This window comes from Lithobates pipiens, unplaced genomic scaffold, assembly GCF_037356315.1.
Source record: "Lithobates pipiens isolate NorthernLeopardFrog02 unplaced genomic scaffold, aLitPip1_a1.2 Scaffold_3, whole genome shotgun sequence".
Taxonomy (NCBI): domain Eukaryota; kingdom Metazoa; phylum Chordata; class Amphibia; order Anura; family Ranidae; genus Lithobates; species Lithobates pipiens.
Genome location: NW_027507790.1, coordinates 154,191,274 through 154,211,816, shown reverse-complemented (window position 1 = coordinate 154,211,816; position 20,543 = coordinate 154,191,274). Strand labels below are relative to the sequence as shown.

At 42.8% G+C, this 20,543-nt stretch overlaps 1 protein-coding gene across 2 annotated transcripts in view; it reads left to right on the top strand.

Moving 5' to 3' along the window:
* The window catches only part of ADGRV1 (adhesion G protein-coupled receptor V1), a 710,193-nt gene that overhangs the window by 385,559 nt on the left and 304,091 nt on the right, over positions 1-20,543 (top strand). For both annotated transcript variants that reach the window (XM_077462401.1, XM_077462400.1), the window contains one exon: positions 18,288-18,534. In XM_077462401.1, the coding sequence (XP_077318527.1) occupies positions 18,288-18,534 (247 nt within the window). The remainder of the gene's footprint in view (positions 1-18,287; positions 18,535-20,543) is intronic.

Sequence of the window (20,543 nt, the reverse complement as noted above, 5' to 3'; positions counted from 1 at the left end):
CTTTAATGTGGCCAAAATACTCTCTTATCCAATGTACACAAACCTTTTTGCCAAACACTATGTAGCTGGCAGTAACATACCTTCCATATCGTATGCCTTTTCTTCTTCCAAATTCAAATAATCCTTGTGTACAGAACACTTTTCTGTTAAATGGTTTGAAGCTTTATATTATTTCTTGAATTTTTGCTGATTGTACACAGTGCTTGTACCTATAATATCTCTTCAACTTTTTTGGAATTATTGAAACTTAACAAAACAGATTCCTCCATACGCCCCCCTTATTCACTGTAAAATTGTCATGTAGTAATTTTCACCATTTGCTCCCATGGCCTATTTTTTCTAATCTATTACATAACTGTCCAGAGCAGTTATTAGACATGATGACTCCCATATGGTTGCTGCACATTCCATAAATAAACCTTCTTCGGCTTTAAATATAAACTCATTAGGTCAAAGATTACTCATTAGGAAATTATAATTTCATTTCTTGTCCCTGTATTTCTGCTGTTTTCCAATAAAACAAGAAAGGGCTCAGCCATGTGTCCAATACCTAAATATTGCTGCAGGTACAAATACAATTATGAGTTACAGAAGAACAGTCCCTGCAAAAGAAAAAGACCAGAAAGTAAATGTGATTGTTTCTAACAGTGCTTAAAGCGGAAACTATGCTGCATCTAAGAACCACAAACCAAAAACGCTATTTCATACATTTTTAATATTCAAAGAAAACTCACCCATCCATCCAGGTCTCCACACTTTATTTTGCTGAGGAACCACTTTGAAAAGCACTTCCTAGAATTTCTTGCTGTGGCCATCTTGAGTAAGGGCATATGATTCATGTAGCATTTACTTCCTTGGATCCATCTGCCCTTTGCTCAGGCATGTAGGCAGGAGGGTGTGTTGAGAAAACCCCCCCTCCCCTCCTGAAGATTTCTGGGATATCTGACATCATTTGCATAGGCATGGAAACCAGGAAGTAACTGAAGAAATTTGAATTAAACGGTTTAAAACAAGCAAATATGATATAATTTCCTATCTATTTACTAATGCTAACAGCTATGAACAGGTGGGACAGTTCTTGGAGCAGGCCTTGGGTGTAGAGCTGTGTTGTGCTCTGTGCTGTCACATTCTGTACATTTGACACTGACCTTACAGTCCTTAGCGAAGGGTGTGGACAAAGAGCAGCACTTGTAACAGATGTTCTCTTTGAGGAAAGCTTTGCAATCCTGGATGTTCTTTGTCCTGAAGGCTCTGCATTTCAGAAGAGGATGTGGACTCTTATGTAGAGGGCAGAACTTAGTAGGGTTGTTGTCTTGATCCTCTGGCTGACACTCTGCAAATCTGAGGGAAGAAATGTTAGTTTTGTGCACTGCTACTGGAGCTCTGAGTTGTTTAGGGCCAGAAGAAGTGGTATAAGACACTGAAAAAATTAAGCTTGGGTCATCTTTCATTCCTGCTTGTCTGTCTACAAAGTCCACAAACTCACTAAAGGGTGGAAAAGGCACTCTCTATAGCCTCTGGTGAGCCATAACATCTATCCAGTCTGTTCCAGATGTTTGTAAGGACTATCTCAGGTTGGTTTATATTGGTTGGTTTATATTAATGTCTCTGATCCGTTTGGCATGTTCAACAGAATCATTGCCAAGCCACTTTATTATTATTATTAATCAGGATTTATATAGCGCCAACAGTTTACACAGCGCTTTACAATATGAGGGCAGACAGTACACTTACAATACAAATCAATACAGGAGGGATCAGAAGGCCCTGCTCCTTAGAGCTGAGGTCTAACTGATCCCTGCAAGATAGATCTAGACCTGGAATGGCACTCTGGAAAGAGGATCACCACGCCCCGTAGAGTTGAGGACAATCACTGAATTTGACAAGTCCTTGGGTAACTAACTCTCTTTTGACCAGGAACTTGGCAAAGTCTACAGTAGCCTGATTGGCATTGGGGTAGGCTGCTTGTGTATTGTGGTGCGGTGTAAAGGCATACCTGGTAGAAGTCTCTTCTTTAGGCGCTGGGTTAAAACTTGCATAAGGTTGGCAGTTCGTACCGGCTCGTTGCATACACCTTTGGAGTGAAGACTGGTGTTTGATGTTTGTATGAAGGCTGGGTACCTTGTGGAGTAGAAGGTTTGGTTGGGACTGGAAAGTTTGGAAATTGGTCAGATTTTTGCTGCTTTATTTGATGTGACTCACTGACGTCAAGTTTAATTTCTTGTTGTGGGATGCTGCTTGGGTCCCAGTTCTGGTAGACATAATCTGACGTGTGTTGCAAAGAATCTTGTTGGTCCTCCTCTAGACCCAGTATGCTGCTGCCTACTCTTGGCTCATCATAGACGGCTGCTTCTAAAGTTTCTGTTTCTGCAATGGCAGCGGCAGCGTCTCGGTCCACTGCCAGCTTCTCCATGTTAGCTTCTGTGATAGCTTGCTGCAATTTTAGAGGTGTCTCCTGCTGAGCTAGCTCGACCTCCAAGCGTATTCTTTCTTGCTCTTTCTCTTGTTCCATGAGTACTCTTTCCTTTTCTCTCTCTTTTTCCATGCATACTCTTTCCTTCTCTCTCTATTGTTCCTGTCTCACCCTTTCTGCTTCAAGGTGGGCCTTTTCTTTTTTCATCTGCAGCTCTTGGTCTGCGAATGCGGCCCTGGCTCTTGCTGCTTCGGGCGATAGCTGCTGCATTTGCACAGATGACCTAGATGAGCATGTTCATGAACGTGTTTTGCAAGAAGATGTCCCACTGTGAGACATGGCTGTGGGAAAGAAGCTGTCTTGCTGTATAGAGACCGTTCTAGTGTCAATGCTGCTTGACAGACTGCATCTCTGTGTAGCGTGGCTGCTTTCTTCGCCTGCTGCAGGCCTGTTTCTTTAAGGCTTCTGACTGTACGGATACTGCGTAGCCCCGGGCTGTACAGACTTCCGAAGTCAGCTTATCTTCCCTTCAGAAGTCAGCTTAAAAATTCCACTGTTCTGTCTTAAGGACGTATAGCTAAACCTCTTATCCCATAAACTTCAGATACCATATTTATTTGATCTCAGTTTTATTAGAACAAGCCAGGTGAAACTACAAAATAACAGATATAGACCTCAATAAGTACAATATTGCATACATTACAGCATACATTACAGAAACAACGATCTACAATATAGGATGAGATAGTAAAAATGTCATTTTTAAGTTCCCTAAGGGGTGATGTCGATAGAATGAGAAATAAATGTCTTGCTTCCTGAGTATCTTCTCAAGGAATGGTGGCTGCTTCACTTCCTGTGAAGGTTCTACCCAGAATTCCCTGCTTACTAACAACTTCCTTAACTACATATAGTAAATCAAATAAACAGAACAACTGCAGCAATACCAAAAAAGAACGCTAGATATCTTATGTAAATTACAAACCTTACATATAATTTTAACAACACAGGTACAGATAGTCAGCATAGACATCTGGTGGACAGAACAGTCGCCAAAAGTAGTGCAGGAACTACTTTTTGGAATCGGAATGCACATTCCATAAATAAAACCTCTTCGGTCTTAAATATAAACTCATTAGAATGTAGGTTAGGTCAAAAATGACTCATTAGGAAATGATAATGTAATTTATTGTCCCTGCATTCCAATAAAACAAGAAAGGCCCAGCCATGTGTTCAATACCTAAATATTGTTGTGGATACAAATACAATTAATACCCTGTACACATGACCGGTTTTCCCATTGGAATAAACTCTGAAGGTTTTTCCTACAGAGTTCAGACGGAATTCCGCTGAAACTGTCTTGCGTACACATGATCACACCAAAGTCCGACCGTCATGTACAGCATGTACGACGGGACTAGAAAAAGGAAGTTCAATAGCTACTGCGCCACCCTTTGGCCTCTTTGGCCTCCTTCTGCTAATTTCGTGTTAGTAGAAGTTTGGTGATAGACGATTCATGCTTTTCAGATTCCAGCTTTTTCAGATTGTTTTACTGCTGTTCAGTTTGTGCTTGTGGGTTTGTATCTGTTTTTTAGTGCTTGTAGTCAGTTCATATCTGTTTTTCACTGCATTCTTGTCCGCTCGTTGCTGATTTTCAGCTCGCTCTTCACAGGACTTGCTGTACTTCAGTGCGTTCTGTTAAGTTCGTTCTGACCAGCTGACCGTTTTGAAGCCATGTTGTGGTTACGTACTCATCGTACAGTTCGTGCTGTGCGGGGGCTTGGTGTTAAGGTTTATACTTTGACCCAAGTCCAGTCCATGAACAGGGCGAGGAGGAGTTCATGGACCAAGAATTGGTTACTCCAGCTTGACAAAATCTCGCACATGCCTCTGCTGCATGAGATCCAGGAGAATAATCCTTATGATTTCAGGAACTTTCTCCGGATGATGGACCCTGTTTTTCACCGTTTGTAGGCTTTGCTTAACCCTTATATTAGGAAGTAGGACACTTGAATGTGGCAAGCCATGCGGTTAGTCGCCACCTTGTGGTACTTGGCAACTGGGAGAAGTCTACAGGGCCTCAAGTTCTGTAGGAATCTGATAAGTGGGCCTTGTATTTTTGTCTTTAAATACTCCTTAAAATAATTATATATTTTTTTCTTGTTTGACTCCACAGTTTCCTTCAACGCCACAGGATTGGTAGACTGTGGCCTTCCATTTTGCTGACCGTTGGGACTTTCCCAACTGTGGAGAGGCTATAGATGGGAAGCACGTCCACATCGTGCCACCACCCCACTCAGGGTCTTACTATTATAACTATAAGGGGTTTATTAGTGTAGTGTTGTATGTTTTTTGGAGTTCCCCTTCTTTCTCAAGTGGAGGGTTCCTGGTGTCCTCTGTTGAGAGGTGTCCTCCGAGTCTTTGGTCCCCTATGGGAAGGAAACAAAAGGTATATTTTAGCACACAGATATGTAAGCATGACCAAATGTATTTAAGCTGTATCTGCCCAAAACATCGTATTTAATGAGTGAACAATGTTTCCTACGACCGTTTACTGTGTCCACTAACCTGAAACTTGCCATTTTAAAATGTCCTAAAGTAAAGAAAATCACATGCGGAAGGCCTCAACGATCAGCCCTGTCGGCCGTGCTCTATAACATCTATCTCTGCCGACTCCTCAAAATCATCAGCAACCAGGATCTACTTTATCACTCCTACGCGGATGACATCCAACTCTACCTACGCATCACCAACAAAAAAGACCAATACTGGGCACTGGAAAACTGTCTCTCATTGATCGATGATTGGACGACAGAGAGCTCCCTTAAATGCAATGGATACAAAACTGCTCTTCCTTGATGCAAACCAAAACAAAAACCCTGGCATGATGTCCACACCACTCACCATCCTCGGACAACGTATCACCCCCAGCACTAAAGCCAAAAGCCTTGGAGTCATCTTTGACTCAAACATGATGATGGATGCACAAATAGGATCAGTAGTCAGCCAGGATCAGTAGATCCCACTACCTTCTTCACCTACTGCGTAGACTCGTCCTCTTCATCCCAGAAGGAGATACAGCAGCAGTAGTTGGAACAATCATCAATTCCCGACTCAACTACGTAAATTCCCTCTACCTAGGACTTCCAAAATACCAAATTTCACATCTACAAACCATCCAGAACACAGCAGCCAGACTGGTAACTGGAAAAAAAACATGGGAATCAATCACCCTGTCCCTGAGGACCCTCCATTGGCTAGCCGTGAAGGATCTCGCTTTGATCTCTTATCTCACAGTATCCCACTGTAGGTCTTCACTCACTGAGCTCCCAGTCTCTCACTAGACTTCCAGATTCCAGTCGTCACCAGATCTTCTGAGCTTTTCCACAGCTAACCTGCTGTATACTCCTCAATCATCACCCTCGCTAACCCGCTGACTCCCTGGCTTGGCACTCGCTGAAGCTTTCCCACTTGTTCACCACCTCCGGCTGGTAAGAAGACTGCTCTGGTACTTGCTCAAGCTTACTCACAGTAGTCTCTGGTAATAAGGTGATGGTCCCTTAGTGGCTAATGCTTCTCCTTTACCTCTGACCACAACTGGTTCATGTCCGGCAGAACCTTCACAACTTGGTTGGACTCCAATCGTGCAGTCCCTAACCTATGCTGATTCTCCTGCTCCTGGATAGGCCTCAAGCAGCCTAGCAGCCAGGTGTCCCTGGGATAGGCCTCTGGCTTCCAGCCTAGCACCCAGGGGTGACATAATACACATCCACCTAGGCAGCAGTCCAGGTGGCACAGAACCCCAATCATCTGACTCCACCCAAATAAATAGGCTCTCCCAGCAGGCTAAAAGATGAAAGAAACCACTGCCAATTGGTTGAGACTCTCCATCCATTCATATCCTGGTATTACTATTCCCTTGCCGATCTAATGCCACCAGCCACAGTGCCACCTAGTGACAGAAGAGAAAGAGTGCAGCAATTCCAGAATTAGAGAGGAATCAGTAGACCTTCTAACAATTAGCCAGGACAATGACTACCTGGCAAACTAAATTTGTTAGTAACCCTGCCTAAACACCAGGGTGCTACATCAGTGAAACACTTCAATGTCAAAAGCCTTATGAAGTGATGTAGTCAGCACCATCTGAACAACAACCTGAGCAAGAAGCCCCACATGTACTGCATTAAGCAAAGGAATAGAGCAGGGGTAATGAATTAAAATTCAAGGAGGTCCGGTCGCCAAAATTTTCTTTGGGCCGAGGTCTGTGCTATGACTCAGAAATATTGTAGTAACTGTATATCTATCAAAAACATGAGAAATGTACAATTTTCTTAGCATTTCAACAATATTTATTGTCAAGTTAAATCTGGTGTCCCCATCACAGTGCCCCTTTACATCAGGTGTCCCCATCACAGTGCCCCTTTACATCAGGTGTCCCCATCACGGTGCCCCTTTACATCAGGTGTCCCCATCACAGTGCCCCTTTACATCAGGTGTCCCCATCACACTGCCACTTTACATCAGGTGTCCCCATCACAGTGCCCCTTTAAATCAGGTGTCCCCATTACAGTGCTCCTTTACATCAGGTGTCCCCATTACAGTGCTCCTTTACATCAGGTGTCCCATCACAGTGCCCCTTTACATCAGGTGTCCCCATTAAGTGCCCCTTTACATCAGGTGTCCCCACCACAGTGCCCCTTTACATCAGGTGTCCCCATTTCAGTGCCCCTTTACATCAGGTGTCCCCATCACAGTGTCCCTTTACATCAGGTGCCTCCATCACAGTGCCCCTTTACATCAGGTGTCCCCACCACAGTGCCCCTTTACATCAGGTGTCCCCACCACAGTGCCCCTTTACATCAGGTGTCCCCACCACAGTGCTCCTTTACATCAGGTGTCCCCATCACAGTGCCCCTTTACATCAGGTGTCCCCACCACAGTGCCCCTTTATATCAGGTGTCCCCATCACAGTGCCCCTTTACATCAGGTGTCCCCATCACAGTGTACCTTAACATAAAATGTGCACATCAGGATTTCCCTTAACATAAAATAAGTGTCATGCTGATGGGCACATTATATATTAAGGGGCACTCTGATAGACACAACAAAACGTGCCCCTTAACTTGCCCATCAAAGTGCCCATTTTAATATAAAATGTACCCATCAGTGTTGCTCTTAAAATAAAATCTGCTCATCAGCGTGCCCCTTAACATGAAATAAGGGTCACACTGATGGGCACCTATTATGTTAGGAGGCATTCTGATGGACACATTTTATTTTACGGGGCACGCTGATGGGTTTAATGTGCACATCGATGGGCATATTTTGTAGGGCACATTTTGCTGTACCCATCAGCGTGCCCCTTAACAAAATATGGCCATCGATGTGCACATTAAAAATATACCCATCAGCGTGCCCCGTAAAATAAAATTTGTCCATCGTATTACCCCTTAACATAAAAGGTGCCCATCAGGGTGACCCTTATTTTATGTTAAGGGGCACGCTGATGGAAAAATGTTATGTTAAAGGGCACTCTGATGGGCACATTTTATTGTAAGGGGCACGCTAATGGGTATATTTTTAATGTGCACACCGATGGGCATATTTTGTTAAGGGGCACCTTAACAAAACATGCCCATCAGTGTGCACATAAAAAATATACCCATCAGCGTGCCCCTTACAAAAAAAAGCCCAGCATTGTGCATATTAAAAATATACCAGTGTGCCCCTTAAAATATGCCCAACAGTATACCAGTGTGCCCCTTAAAATATGCCCAACAGTATACCAGTGTGCCCCTTAAAATATGCCCAACAGTGTGCACAATAAAAACATTCTTATTTATAGATCACTAATGTGCCCACATACCTTAACTGCAGGAGGGTGGGCACAACTGAAGCTGCCTCGCAATAAGATCCAGGACCTGGGATATGCGGGCAGCAGGGGGGCGGGGCGCACACGTGACGCCACACCTCTACTGCCCGTGAGTGTCTCTTCAGCTCCGAGAGACGCGGCCAGGAGCAGGGGGCGGGTGCATGCGTGCAGCGTCACTGGTTGCTGGGGAAACCCGCGGTCCCAGCAAACCAGTGATTGCTGTCATTTACTACACTGGCGGCATGACAGTCTGGGCAGAAGTGCTGCTCGGTCCGGACTCGGACCGCGGGCCGCCATTTCATGACGACTGGAATAGAGCATCACTGAAAATTACCGCATTCTACACGGCCTATTTTAATATGATGGAAATGGGGGAGCTCTCCCATCCTGGGTGGATGTCATATGACATCCTCCCAGGATCATGACTAGCTCCCACCCCACGTGCTGCAATGCAATGCAATTTGTCACCTACTTTGCCACCTGCTGTGTCCTGCTGTGTACCGTTCCACAGCCGGATCTGGTTACCAGGCCGCTGCAAGTAACATGATCATTGTGACCAATCACAGCAGATTAAATGACAATTGTACACAATGGATGGCTTGTTGATCTCTGTTTGGTCACATGATCACTCTCCTCGCCCTATCTAAGGCCTACAGTTGGTTGGGCGTCCCCCTCTGACATTAGCCAGGTGGTCACATGACCGCTGTGCTGTCCGCTCAGTCCCTCCTGGCCTCTATGAGATCCCGGAGCAGTGATACCTGCTGTTGCAATATATGTGTACACCTCTGTAAAAAAAACAGACAGATAGTGGGTTTGGGGGGTTGTTTCACCTCAATTTTAGTTTGACCCCAATTTCTAAAGTTGCTGGAACATAGATCATTTACTGTATCTGCCAAAAAAGTGCAATTTAGGTTTGCTTTCCCTGTGAGATAAACAGTTGTGTTATTTTATAAAACTATATATAAGCGTTGCATATCAAACATAGTGCACACCTTTAAAGCAAAACATTTTCAAGGCTATATCTATGTGTACATTGACATTTTGTCCTCTTGATCAAATATCCAGCTAGAACTCCCATTAGCCACATACCAATTGATTTCTAAATGTACATTAGCAGGAGAGAAAGTATTAAATGTACATTAGCAGGAGTATTGTCTGTGTGTTAGGGATGCGTTGGTCTCCTTTGCTGTATTTCTTTTACAAAAGAGCTTATTAGCAGAAGCAGAAAATGATCTACATCCATTGTACATTAGGACTACTCATCATGGATAAGCATATAATGCTGTTCAAAAGGTATAAATAGGTTAACCTTTGCGACAGGTAACCAAAAAGCCTCTTAATGAAGAGAGCGTATTCAAGACATAAAAGAGTATACAGCGTGGGAGGTTTGTAAGGCCCTTTTAACAAGATAGGCCCACTTGGATCTGCCTGTCTATTTTTCAGACGGATCTGAGCGGGCCACCCATTGAATGTATGGGCGGGCAGGTGTCAGCAGAGATGTGTACGTTGACACCCGCCTGCCATCCGATGCGATAAGATCCACTCAAAACAGACGTATGGCAATATGTTCGCCATCCATCCAGCAGGTCCGTCCCTGCACAGTGAGCAGAGACGGACCTGTCTCCCACCGGCTCAGCGGGGATCAATGGAGCCATCTCCCGCTGAGTGGATCCACCCCGTGTGAAAGGGGCATAAAACATGCATAAGGAAGGATCAGTAATCGTCAAGTAGAGGAAGAAATATGGTCTACAAAACATTAAATAAGAAGGGAAATAAGGTGAAGAACAGTAAAGGCAAGTGGTTAACTAGGTTAGGGAGTCCCAGGGGGTCTATTATCCATCTTAAAGAGGTAATAAATCCAAAACCAAAAATGTAATATATTGCAGCTTATCGATCATTATGCCGCGTACACACGAGCGGACTGTATGGCGTACTTAGTTCGTCATACAATCCGACGGACAGTCCGTCGTACTTTCGAATGAACGGACTTGACCACACACGGATGCACAAACAGTCCGTCGAAAGCTTGCACGATGACGTGTACAGCACGTACGACGGGACTAGAAATAGGAAGTCCAAGACACAGCAAAGCACCCTTCTGCCGTGTAAATCCTTTCTGAGCATGCGCCATTCTTAGTCCGTCGAACTAGCCTACTGACGAGCGGATTGTCCGCTGAAACTAAAGTACGATGGACAGAATTTCGAAAAATCCGAAATTCTTAGTACGCCAGACTGCACGCTAAAAAAGTCAGCTGAAGCCCACACACGAGCAGACTGTCCGCTGAAATGTGTTTCGACGGACTAAGTACGCCATACAGTCCGCCCGTGTGTACGCGGCATTAGATGTGGTGGGTGCATCAGTTTACTTTTTTAGGCTTTTTTTCCCCTATGTTTTTACCTGACGATCTGGCAACTAACACACCTCCTGTATTAAAGTGGACAGCAGCATTGTCAGCCTGTGGGAGGGGATGTTAGATGTACTAGCAGATTTAAACATACTAACAAATTGAAGCCAGACTCCAGCTACAATTTTTTAAGCAGTTACCGCAAACTGTTTTTTTTATTTTGGGATAAAAACTGATCATTGCAAGCACCCCTGCTAGTGTTAAATGGTATGTCTCATTTCTGTAACTGATACATTTTGTTGGAGAGCTTATTCTTTTGAAAAACAACAGACTTACTGGCCACATCCCTAGATGAAAATAGAGGAAAGCCTAAAAAAGAAAATGAAAGCAGCCATCACAGCTAAGTCATGGTAAGCTACAAGATAATAAATGCTTGCTTTTTGGTTTAATACCACAAAGTGGTTGTAAACCCATTTTTATAACTTTATGCTACAGGTAAGCCTATATTAAGGCTTACCTGTAGTTACCCTGGATATCTCCTAAACCTGTACTGTTTAGGAGATATCCCTCTGTGTCTGCATGTGCCAAAGTGATCGACACATGCGCACTGAAGCAATGGCATGTCTTGCCGTTGCTTCAGTTAGATATGCCATTGTCACTGGCTCCCGCGCGCAGGCCAATGAGGGGAGAAGCAAGATATCTACCTAATTGCCATCTGAAAGCATCTGGACTAAGGGGAGACCAAAACATGCAATACATGCCACACTCAGAGTCCACACTCCATGGACACTGCCTCCAAGTAATAGGGCTATTGGGGTCATCCCTAAAAGGGTGTATTTACCCTTAAGCCATAAGATAATAGCAATATTAGTACATTTATAAATTGCAGGTATCCAATAATAATGGAATGTGCCAACCTTAACAGACAATGGTTATCAGATATTGTGTTGGCAAAAATTATGAAATACGATGCCACAAGATATTCGTGAGGATCCAACAACCTTCAAACAGAGAGGAATCCTGTAACATGAACGAGGTACACATGAACAAGGGCGAAAAGAGCCAAAAGGTGTGGAAACCGCAAAATGCACATTAAGTTCACAGCCAGATCAAATCCTATGTGTCAAAAAGTCAGGCTTACTTGCTGTTAACAGCAATCACAGGTGGCCTATAGACTGTCACCTGCATTACACATCCACAACAACCACAAAGGAGTTGTTCCCTCAAGCAAGGACTATGACATGCCTGACTGAGTCCTTGCTTAAGGGGACAGCTCAAGGCGTATCCGGGTCTGATTTTGCAGCCTGAAATGAAGACGGACACCATTTTTGTTTTATCCAGCTGTATTTATTCAGTGCAACTTATAACATCCAAGTGAAAGATATAACGCCAACATGTCATAAAAAAAAAAAATTCAAAAATATATTCACTGAGTTGGAAAAAGAATCACCCAACTCCCGAAAATGACTTAATGACTTAATCAAACTTAATCAGGTTTAGCTAATCACCTTCTCAATGGCACACAAAGCCATTTGAATTTCAACTGTGACCAGCTGTGGTTATTTTGATTAGCTCAGCATGAAAAGAGCTTTCCTGGAGCATCTCAGCCCCTGGTAGTGCAACTGAAGCAAACAATTAACCATGGGTGGCAAGACACTGTCAAAAGATCTCCGGGATAAAGTTGTGGACAGGCACAAGGCAGGAGATGGATAAAAACAAATGCCAGAGGCTTTATTAATGCCTAGAAGCACAGTGAAGTCTATTATTGGAAAGTATTGGGTACGACACAGACCCTCCCTGGATCAGAACGTCGCTCCAAACTGGATGAAAGAGCCAGGAGGAAACTGGTCAGAGAGGCTACCAAGAGGCCTACTGTAACTCTGAAGCAGAGAATTTATGACAAAGAGTGGTCATTGTGTGCATGTGACAACAATATCACAAATTCTTTACAAATGTGGCTTGTATGAGAGGGTTGCAAGAAAAGAGCCACGCCTCAACAAAGGCAACATGCAGTCATGACTGAGCTTTGCCAAAGTGCACCTTGAAGATTCTAAGGCCACATGGAAAAAGGTGTTATGGTCAGTTGAAACTAAACTTGAATTGTTTGGCCTCAACACCAAAACGATATGTCTGGTGAAATCCAATACAGCTCACCATCACCAAATAACACCATTCCTAAAGTAAAGCATAGAGGTGGTAATATCCAGTTATGGGTGTGTTTCTCTTAAGCAGGGACTGGAGCACTTGTCAGAATAGAGGGAATAATGGATGGGGTAAAATACTGTCAAATTCTTGAGGAAAATCTGCTGCCCTCTGCTAGAAAAGTTGTCAATGGGTAGAAAGTTTACCTTCCAACATGGCAATGAGCCAAAGCACACAGCAAAAATGATCACACAGTGGTTGAAAGAGAAAAGGGGGAATGTCCTTGCATGGCCTAGTCAGAGATCAGACTTAAACCTCATTGAAAGTCTGTGGAATGACTTGAAGAATGCAGTCTACAAATGGTCACCATCCCATTTAACTAAACTTGAGCAGTTCTGCAAAGAAGAGTGGGTAGATATTGCAAAGTCTAGATCTGCAAAGTTAGTAGATACATATCCCAACAGACTAAAGTCTGTAATTAACCACTACAATACAGGGCACTTTCATCCCCTTCCTTCCCAGCTCAATTTTCAGCTTTCAGCGCTCTCACAATTTCAATGACAATTGTGCGGTCATGCTACGCTGTACCCAAATGAAATTTGTATCACTTTGTTTGCACAAATAGAGCTTTATTTTGGTGGTATTTATTCACGACTCCGTTTTTTTTTTTTTTTTGCGATATAAGCGAAAAAAGAGAAGAAAAACGTTCTATTTTAAAAGGAATCCAATAAAATCGAATTGTGTCATAAATTTAAGCCAAAATGTATTCTGCTACATGTTTTTGGTAAATAAAATTCTGTTAGGTGTATAATAATTGGTTTGTGTGATCACAGACTTATGTATGCAAATTATCATGTACAGATGTGTGCAGGTGATCACAGACATATGTGTGCAGATATTCATTGTGTTTTTATTACTTGGGGACATGTGTGTTTTGGGGACATGTGTGGGGACATGTGTGCTTTACACTAGACTGGTGATCATTGAGTTAAAAGCTGTAAAAAACAGCTCATACTCACTGATCAGCAGCCGGCTGCAGCGATCTGCTCTCCTCTCCTCTCCTCAGCGACGACTTCCGTGTGAGGAGAGGAGAGCCAATTGCCTAGTAACCAGCTGTTTGTTTACATCACATGATGGCTGTGATTGGACACGGCTGTCATGTGTCACAGAGCCCTCCTGCCGCTTCGAGATGTGCCGTGTGCGGGTGACACGAGCGCATCAGGATCGCGCCGCTGCACGGGCATGCACATGCGCGATCCCCCGCCTTCTGATAGACTTTCCTGAACATCCAGAGAGAAGGAGAAGGCTCCCACCTGCCCGTACATATACATTGGCCAGGTGGGAACTAGTTAAATCAAAAGGTGGTTCATCAAAATACTGACACAAGGGGGTGTTCCTTTTTCCAACTCTGGGATTCTGTTTTTGATTTTTCTTTTTGATGTTGGTTTTTTATCGTTTCACTTGGGTATTAGAAGTTACTGTAAATACAACTGTATAAAACAAAAAATGTGTCTGTCTTCAATTCAGGCTGCAAAGCAACAGAATTTGATTATTTTAAAGTTGGCAATTCTTTTCTATACCCACTGTATATTATTATTATTATTATACAGGATTTTCTATAGGACCAACAGTTTGCGCAGCACTTAACATTACAGTTACATTACAATTTGGTACAAGAGGAATCTGAGGTATATTATAGTTTGTGTAACTTTCCTACAGACTAATAATATTCACTGATTTGGGTTATTTTCTATAAAGAAATTTAGCAGCATACAGTATATTTTAGCCTAAATTTATGAAGAAAGATTATTTATTTGCAACATTTTATAACAGAAACAAATAAAAATGCATTTTTAAACACTTTTAGGCTTTTTTTTGTTTATTTAGCAAAGAACAAAAACTAAAACCAGTGGTGATTAAATTCCCCAAAAAGAAATCATTATTTGTGTGAAAAAAATGATAAAATTGCATATAGGTACAGTGTTGCATAACCGTGCAATTGTCATTCAAACTGTGACAGTGTTGAAAGCTGAAATTGGCCTGGACAGGAAGGGGGTAAAAGTGCCTGGTATTGAAGTAGTTAAAGATTCTGCTATAGCCAGGTGCTGGATTACAGAAACATTAGGAAGGAGACATTTCCCTCTTCACAATCAGTTTACTTTACTTTCTGCTGTTATGCCGAATGTTGTGTTGCGCTACCACCTCCAATCAGCAGAGGAAGAACTGTAGACAGAAAAATCTATGGATTCCTATGCAGAATGTGGAAGATTATAGGATTTGAAGTCCAGAAAGTAAGCCAAATTGTGGAGCCTATGGACCCTTTGAACCATAACTCCCAGGAGATACTGGGGCAAGGAGGATCAGTGGAGCTGCTTACCTGAAACTGCTCAGCTAGGCTCTCTCTCTCTTGGTACAAAGGGAACCAATGAGTGCACATCTGCTGCGTACTGATTAGACTACTGCATCTGCACCTTTGCTGCAGGGAGACCATCCGCTCGCTGTCTACATCCCGCCACTAAATCGCCAGAAGGATTCTGTGTATATACTAAGGGGGCCCCCCTTTCAACAGCGAGAGTTCACAGCAACACCACAAGGACTAGTGAGAGGGCACTGCCTATTGTTCCCACTGATAACAGGACCTTATTTACTGGAGGCAGGACATTATGTATACTGCACCTATTGCACACCTGTACCACACCTTTATGGCACCTATAGAGCATGCTGGTTTACTAAAGCTGTCAGTAAGCGCACCAACTCTTCTTAAAGGGCCCCAACTATAGCCAACAGAAGAATAACATAAAGGACTGCCCCTCCCGTAAAACCATAATGCAAGTCCCATTTGTTTCTTTCTCTCATTTGCTTAATTTCTATGGACAGCTCAGACTTTGTCAGTATAGTTCCTGTAGTTGGTAAATCAAGCTTTAGCAATGCTCACTGCTGCACTTTAGGTGACCTTGCTAATGTTTATGCTGATCTGGGCACCAAGTGTCATCTTATTCCTACTCCTTATTTGGTATGGGCGAATGGTTCGGGCCAAGCATTAGTTTGGGCTAAACTTTGGTTGTTAACAATATGCAGTGTTCATGGCAAATTCGAAAGCTGGGGAATACCGTTAAAGTCTATGAAATAAAATTACTATAAAATTACTTAGAACCCCCAAACATTATATATTTTTTTTCTAACACCCTAGAGAATAAAATGGTGGTCGTTCCAATGCTTTCTGTCACACCGTATTTGCAGTCTCACAAGCGTACTTTTTTTGGAAATACACTTTTTTGAATTGAAAAATAAGACAACAGTAAAGTTAGCCCATTTTTTTATGTTTAAAATTGTTTTTTTTTCTTATTTATTTTATTAATTTTAAAATTAATAAATTGGTTTAAAAAAAAAAACTATTTGATCACTTTTATTGCTGTCACAAGGAATGTAAACATCCCTTGTGACAGTAATAGGTGGTGACAGGTACTCTTTATGGAGGGATCGGGGGTCTAAAAGACCCTCGATCACCCTCCTTTACACTTCAAAGTATTCAGATCGTCGAAAACGGCGATTCTGAATACTGTATATTTTTTTTAATCTGGCGCCATTGGCAGCCGAGTAAACTGGAAGTGACGTCATGACGTCGCTTCCGTGTTTACAATTAGGAGACTGGAATGACGCCGCTTATGGCGTCATTCCAGTCCCTCCCTAGCTGCTGGAAGTGGCGGATGTGAGATCGGTGCTCCCGATTGAACGGGAGCACTGGTAAGAGCAGCGGGAGGGGGGACGTCCCCTCTCCCTCCTCCGTCATAACAGCCAAGCGGCTTTTAACCGCATCGGTTGTTATGGCTGGAAAGCCAATCGCCCGCTCAGAAAAACGGTATCGGGATGATGCCTGCAGGTGCGGGCATCATCCCGGTATAACCCCCAGAAGCAGAGTACGCACATCTGCGTACGCTCGGCGGCAAGGGGTTAAACACCGTTTTTCATATGCAGGCACTACTCATGTATGCGTTTGCTTCTGCGCGTGAGCTCGGTGGAATGGGGCGTGTTTAAAACATTTTTTCTTATTTATTTTACCTTTTATTTTTTATTTTTACACTCTTATTTGAAAAAAAAACACTCATCTCCATACCAAGCAGGAGAGTGGACCCAGTCGCCTCCGCCGCTACCAACGGATCTGCTAAGCGGCAGAGGGCACCGGAGCATGGAGGGAGGGGGACCCCTCTGCCACCAACGATAAAAGTGGTCTCACGGCGAATCCGCTGCAGAGACCACTTTTATCTTGAATTGGACCGCCCACTGATGAAGAGGATACCGGGGTTATGGCAGCTAGCTGCTGCCATAACAACGATATTCATCTTCAAAGTAGCGACGTAAAACTGTGGCTGGCAGTCCGTAATTGGTTAATAATGCTTAAAGTGAAATAATAAAAATGAAATATTCCTTTAAATATTGTGCCGGGGGGGGGGGGGGGGGGTCTATAGTATGCCTGTAAAGTGGCGCAGTTTTCCTGTGTTTAGAACAATACCACAGCAAAATTAAATTTCTAAAGGTCATTTAAAACTCATTGTGGCTGTAATGAGTTGTTGGGTCTCGGCAATATAGATAAAAACTATAGTGAAAAAAACGGCATGGGTCCCCTCCCCCCTCCCCAGTCCATTACCAGGCCCTGGTATGAATATTAAGGGTAATCCCGAATCAAAAATTTAAAATTAAAATCCATACCGGGCCCTTCAGATCTGGTATGGAAAAAAGTCCTTATTAAAAGATAAAAAATTAAAAATGTCCTGCTATGTCCATTAATCTTCTGGTAGGGTCTGGTATGGATTTTGTGGGGGACCCCTGCGCCATTTTTTTTACATTTGATGCAGGGTTCCCCTTAATTTCCATACCAGACCTGAAGGGCCTGAAGGAATTTAATTTTTATTGATGATAAAGGGAGAAGTTGGTTTTTGAGGGCAATAGAGCCCCGGTAGCCTGGGAGACTTCCCCAGTACCTGCCAAACTGGCTACATTTTAATCCATGTATGGCTGCCTTTAAGCAAGTCTGGGCCATTGAGCAGGTTTTTTTTTTTTTTTCTAACAAACGCAACAAATAATGCTAAAATGGTTCACCATGGCATTCATTGTCTGCACATGACTTCTCTGTTACAGTAAATATTTCTAGTTGTCAAGATTCTTATCTTTTAAGTAGTCCTGTACCTGAGGATGCAAAAAAATGGTGTTCACAGTTCAATCATTGCCTCGTCTTTAAACCTGCTGCAGCCCTAGAAAAGGTGGAATGTTTTCTTGTTTACAATATGAATTTTTCTTATTGCTTGGGTTTGTGCTTTAAACTGCTCACTCACACAACAGGTATTTGTATTGCAAAATGTATTATTTAACATAGAAATAAAACGGTACAGTAAAACGTACCAAACAAGTCTCTAATCTTCCCCGTCACATTTTTCTTTTTCATCTGCATGGTTTTGTTCTGTGTGCCTTTTCTGTACAATGCTGTTATGGTTTATAACTTCTTTGTATCTTGTTTCAACAGAAGGAAGACGGTTTTTGACACTTGCCCCCACATTTCTATATATGCTTATCACTGGTACCCACAGCAGATCAATAGACATAGGTTTGAGGGGAAGAGCGGGGATACAATCCAACTCCCTGAAAGACTGTTGGCGGTTTTTCCAGAGAACTCTACTTCTGAAGGAAGCTGTAGATTTGTGCAGTTTATTGAGTACAGCAGCCAGCAGTGGTTCCTTACAGGAGGGGAAGAAAGTGCTTTAAATAACAAGGTAATTTAGATAAATTACATAAGAGAAGCGTGCTTTCCTTTCTCAGTGAAGCCTTCAAACTTTAATCGCTGCTCCCCAGCAGAATCCAGCAATGCTTTGCTTGTTTATTTTTACTCTCAGGCGAGAGTCATTGCATTCTTCCTGGAATTGAGATACAATTAACTTTACCGGTTTCAGAAGAGCAATTGGCTGCTGATATTTATAGTGATGAGCTAACTGTTTGGATGAGAGCCGGTCTGTAATCACAAATGAGATGGTATTATAAATGTGGATGTTTTTTTTCAGTATTGCTAGCAATTTCGAGTATAAAAACTATCACATTGCTTTTAAATACTCCAACTGTTACTGTGGTGTATATCTCATGCTGAACCACTGGTTGTACAGCCTTTGTTTTCAGAATGATGAGTGATATGAGAGTCACTACTCCTCCCCCTGATATCTATGGACATTCTAATTGACACATTGAAAGTGGAGTAGTGAATTGCGTCCCTCCCTCTAAAATCACATTTCTCAGACTTTTTACACCAGAGCAACCTTTGAAATAATTTTCTGGTTCATCTTAATGAGGATCATCACCCTAAAAATAAACTTCCCTCTTCTCCAACCCTCCCCCATTCCACTACATACATATTTCTTTACTACCTTTTTTTCAGTGTACAGGTTTCGATCTAGCCCCCATTCTCCCTTCTTGCCTAGGCAGATTACATGCAGCGCTCTAGGTGCCTCCTGGGATATGAATGTCACATATCAAAGGAGGCATAGTCGCCCATTCCTAAAAAAAGCAAGGGGACAAGCCTATCACCTGACGTCACAGAAGAACATGGCAGCGTGGGACCTTTTCAGTGGCAAAAGAGAAGTGGATCTCAGCAGGACAATGCTGGGTCTGCTGGGTCGGTGAGGGTCGGTATTGAATTGTGCACAAAAACCGCATCATGTAAGCAGTCATTAAGAACAAAAAAAGAAAGGGGGGGGGGTAAGGTTTCTCTTTAAGCCAATTAATTTGGGTCAGTGGGAAAAAATTGCTCTTTGCAAAAGCAGACAGAATGCCATCTTATATTGGTGGTCAATATGCCCACCCTTACAGACAGTTAAAAAGATTATTGTTGATATGCAGCTGGATATGCCAAATGGTGTTGGCCCCCGTTACTATGCAGGCACCATAAAATGGGAGGTCAAACAGACACAGCTCAAGAAACTCCCAGCAACTTCCTGAGGGACCCTGGTAGAGCATGGCTGCTCTAGAACTTGGCAGAATAGCAAATGACCAGTATAAGTGGATGAGAGCACCAACGGAATAGTAAAAATAATTAATGTAGTTTTTTTTTACTTTTAATTATATGTGGGAAACTCCTTTAAATGGTTGGAAGTGGTTTATGAAAGAAGCTTCCCACTTTGTACTCTGTTTAGGTGGGTTCTACAGTATGTGCTTTATCACCTAACTTATGAGCAAAAAAAGCCACTCAGAATTCCTGCATGGCTCTGTTTCTGGTTGAAAATGTCTGAGGGTGTGGATCAAAGGTGGGATTTCCTGCTCCTCCAATTGAGTGTTGTGTTTTTCTCACCAATTTTTACCCAGTCATTAATTGAAGATGGTCAGTCTGCTGTAAAATATTGTAGGAATATATTTTCCACAATGGAGATGAGGTTCAATTTTAGTGTGGATTTTTTTGTTTAAAAAAAATAAAACAATTCATTACCATTATCTGGTAGAGTACTAAAACTTCCTAAAAGAAAATAGATTAATCTTTACAATCATCTGTTTTTGCAATAAGACAAAACAACAGGAATATAACAAATATCTGATGCCGCGTACACACGATCGGATTATCCAGCGGACTTGATAATCTGGTCCGCCAGACAATCCACCCGTGTGTGGGCACCTGTGGACTTTTTCTTCCCAACAGTCCGGCAGACTTAGAAAGAAGTCTTGACTCAAAGTTGTCTGCCGGACTCGGCAGTCTGGCAGACAATCCGCCTGTCTGTGTGCTAGTCCGCCGAACTTTTGAAAT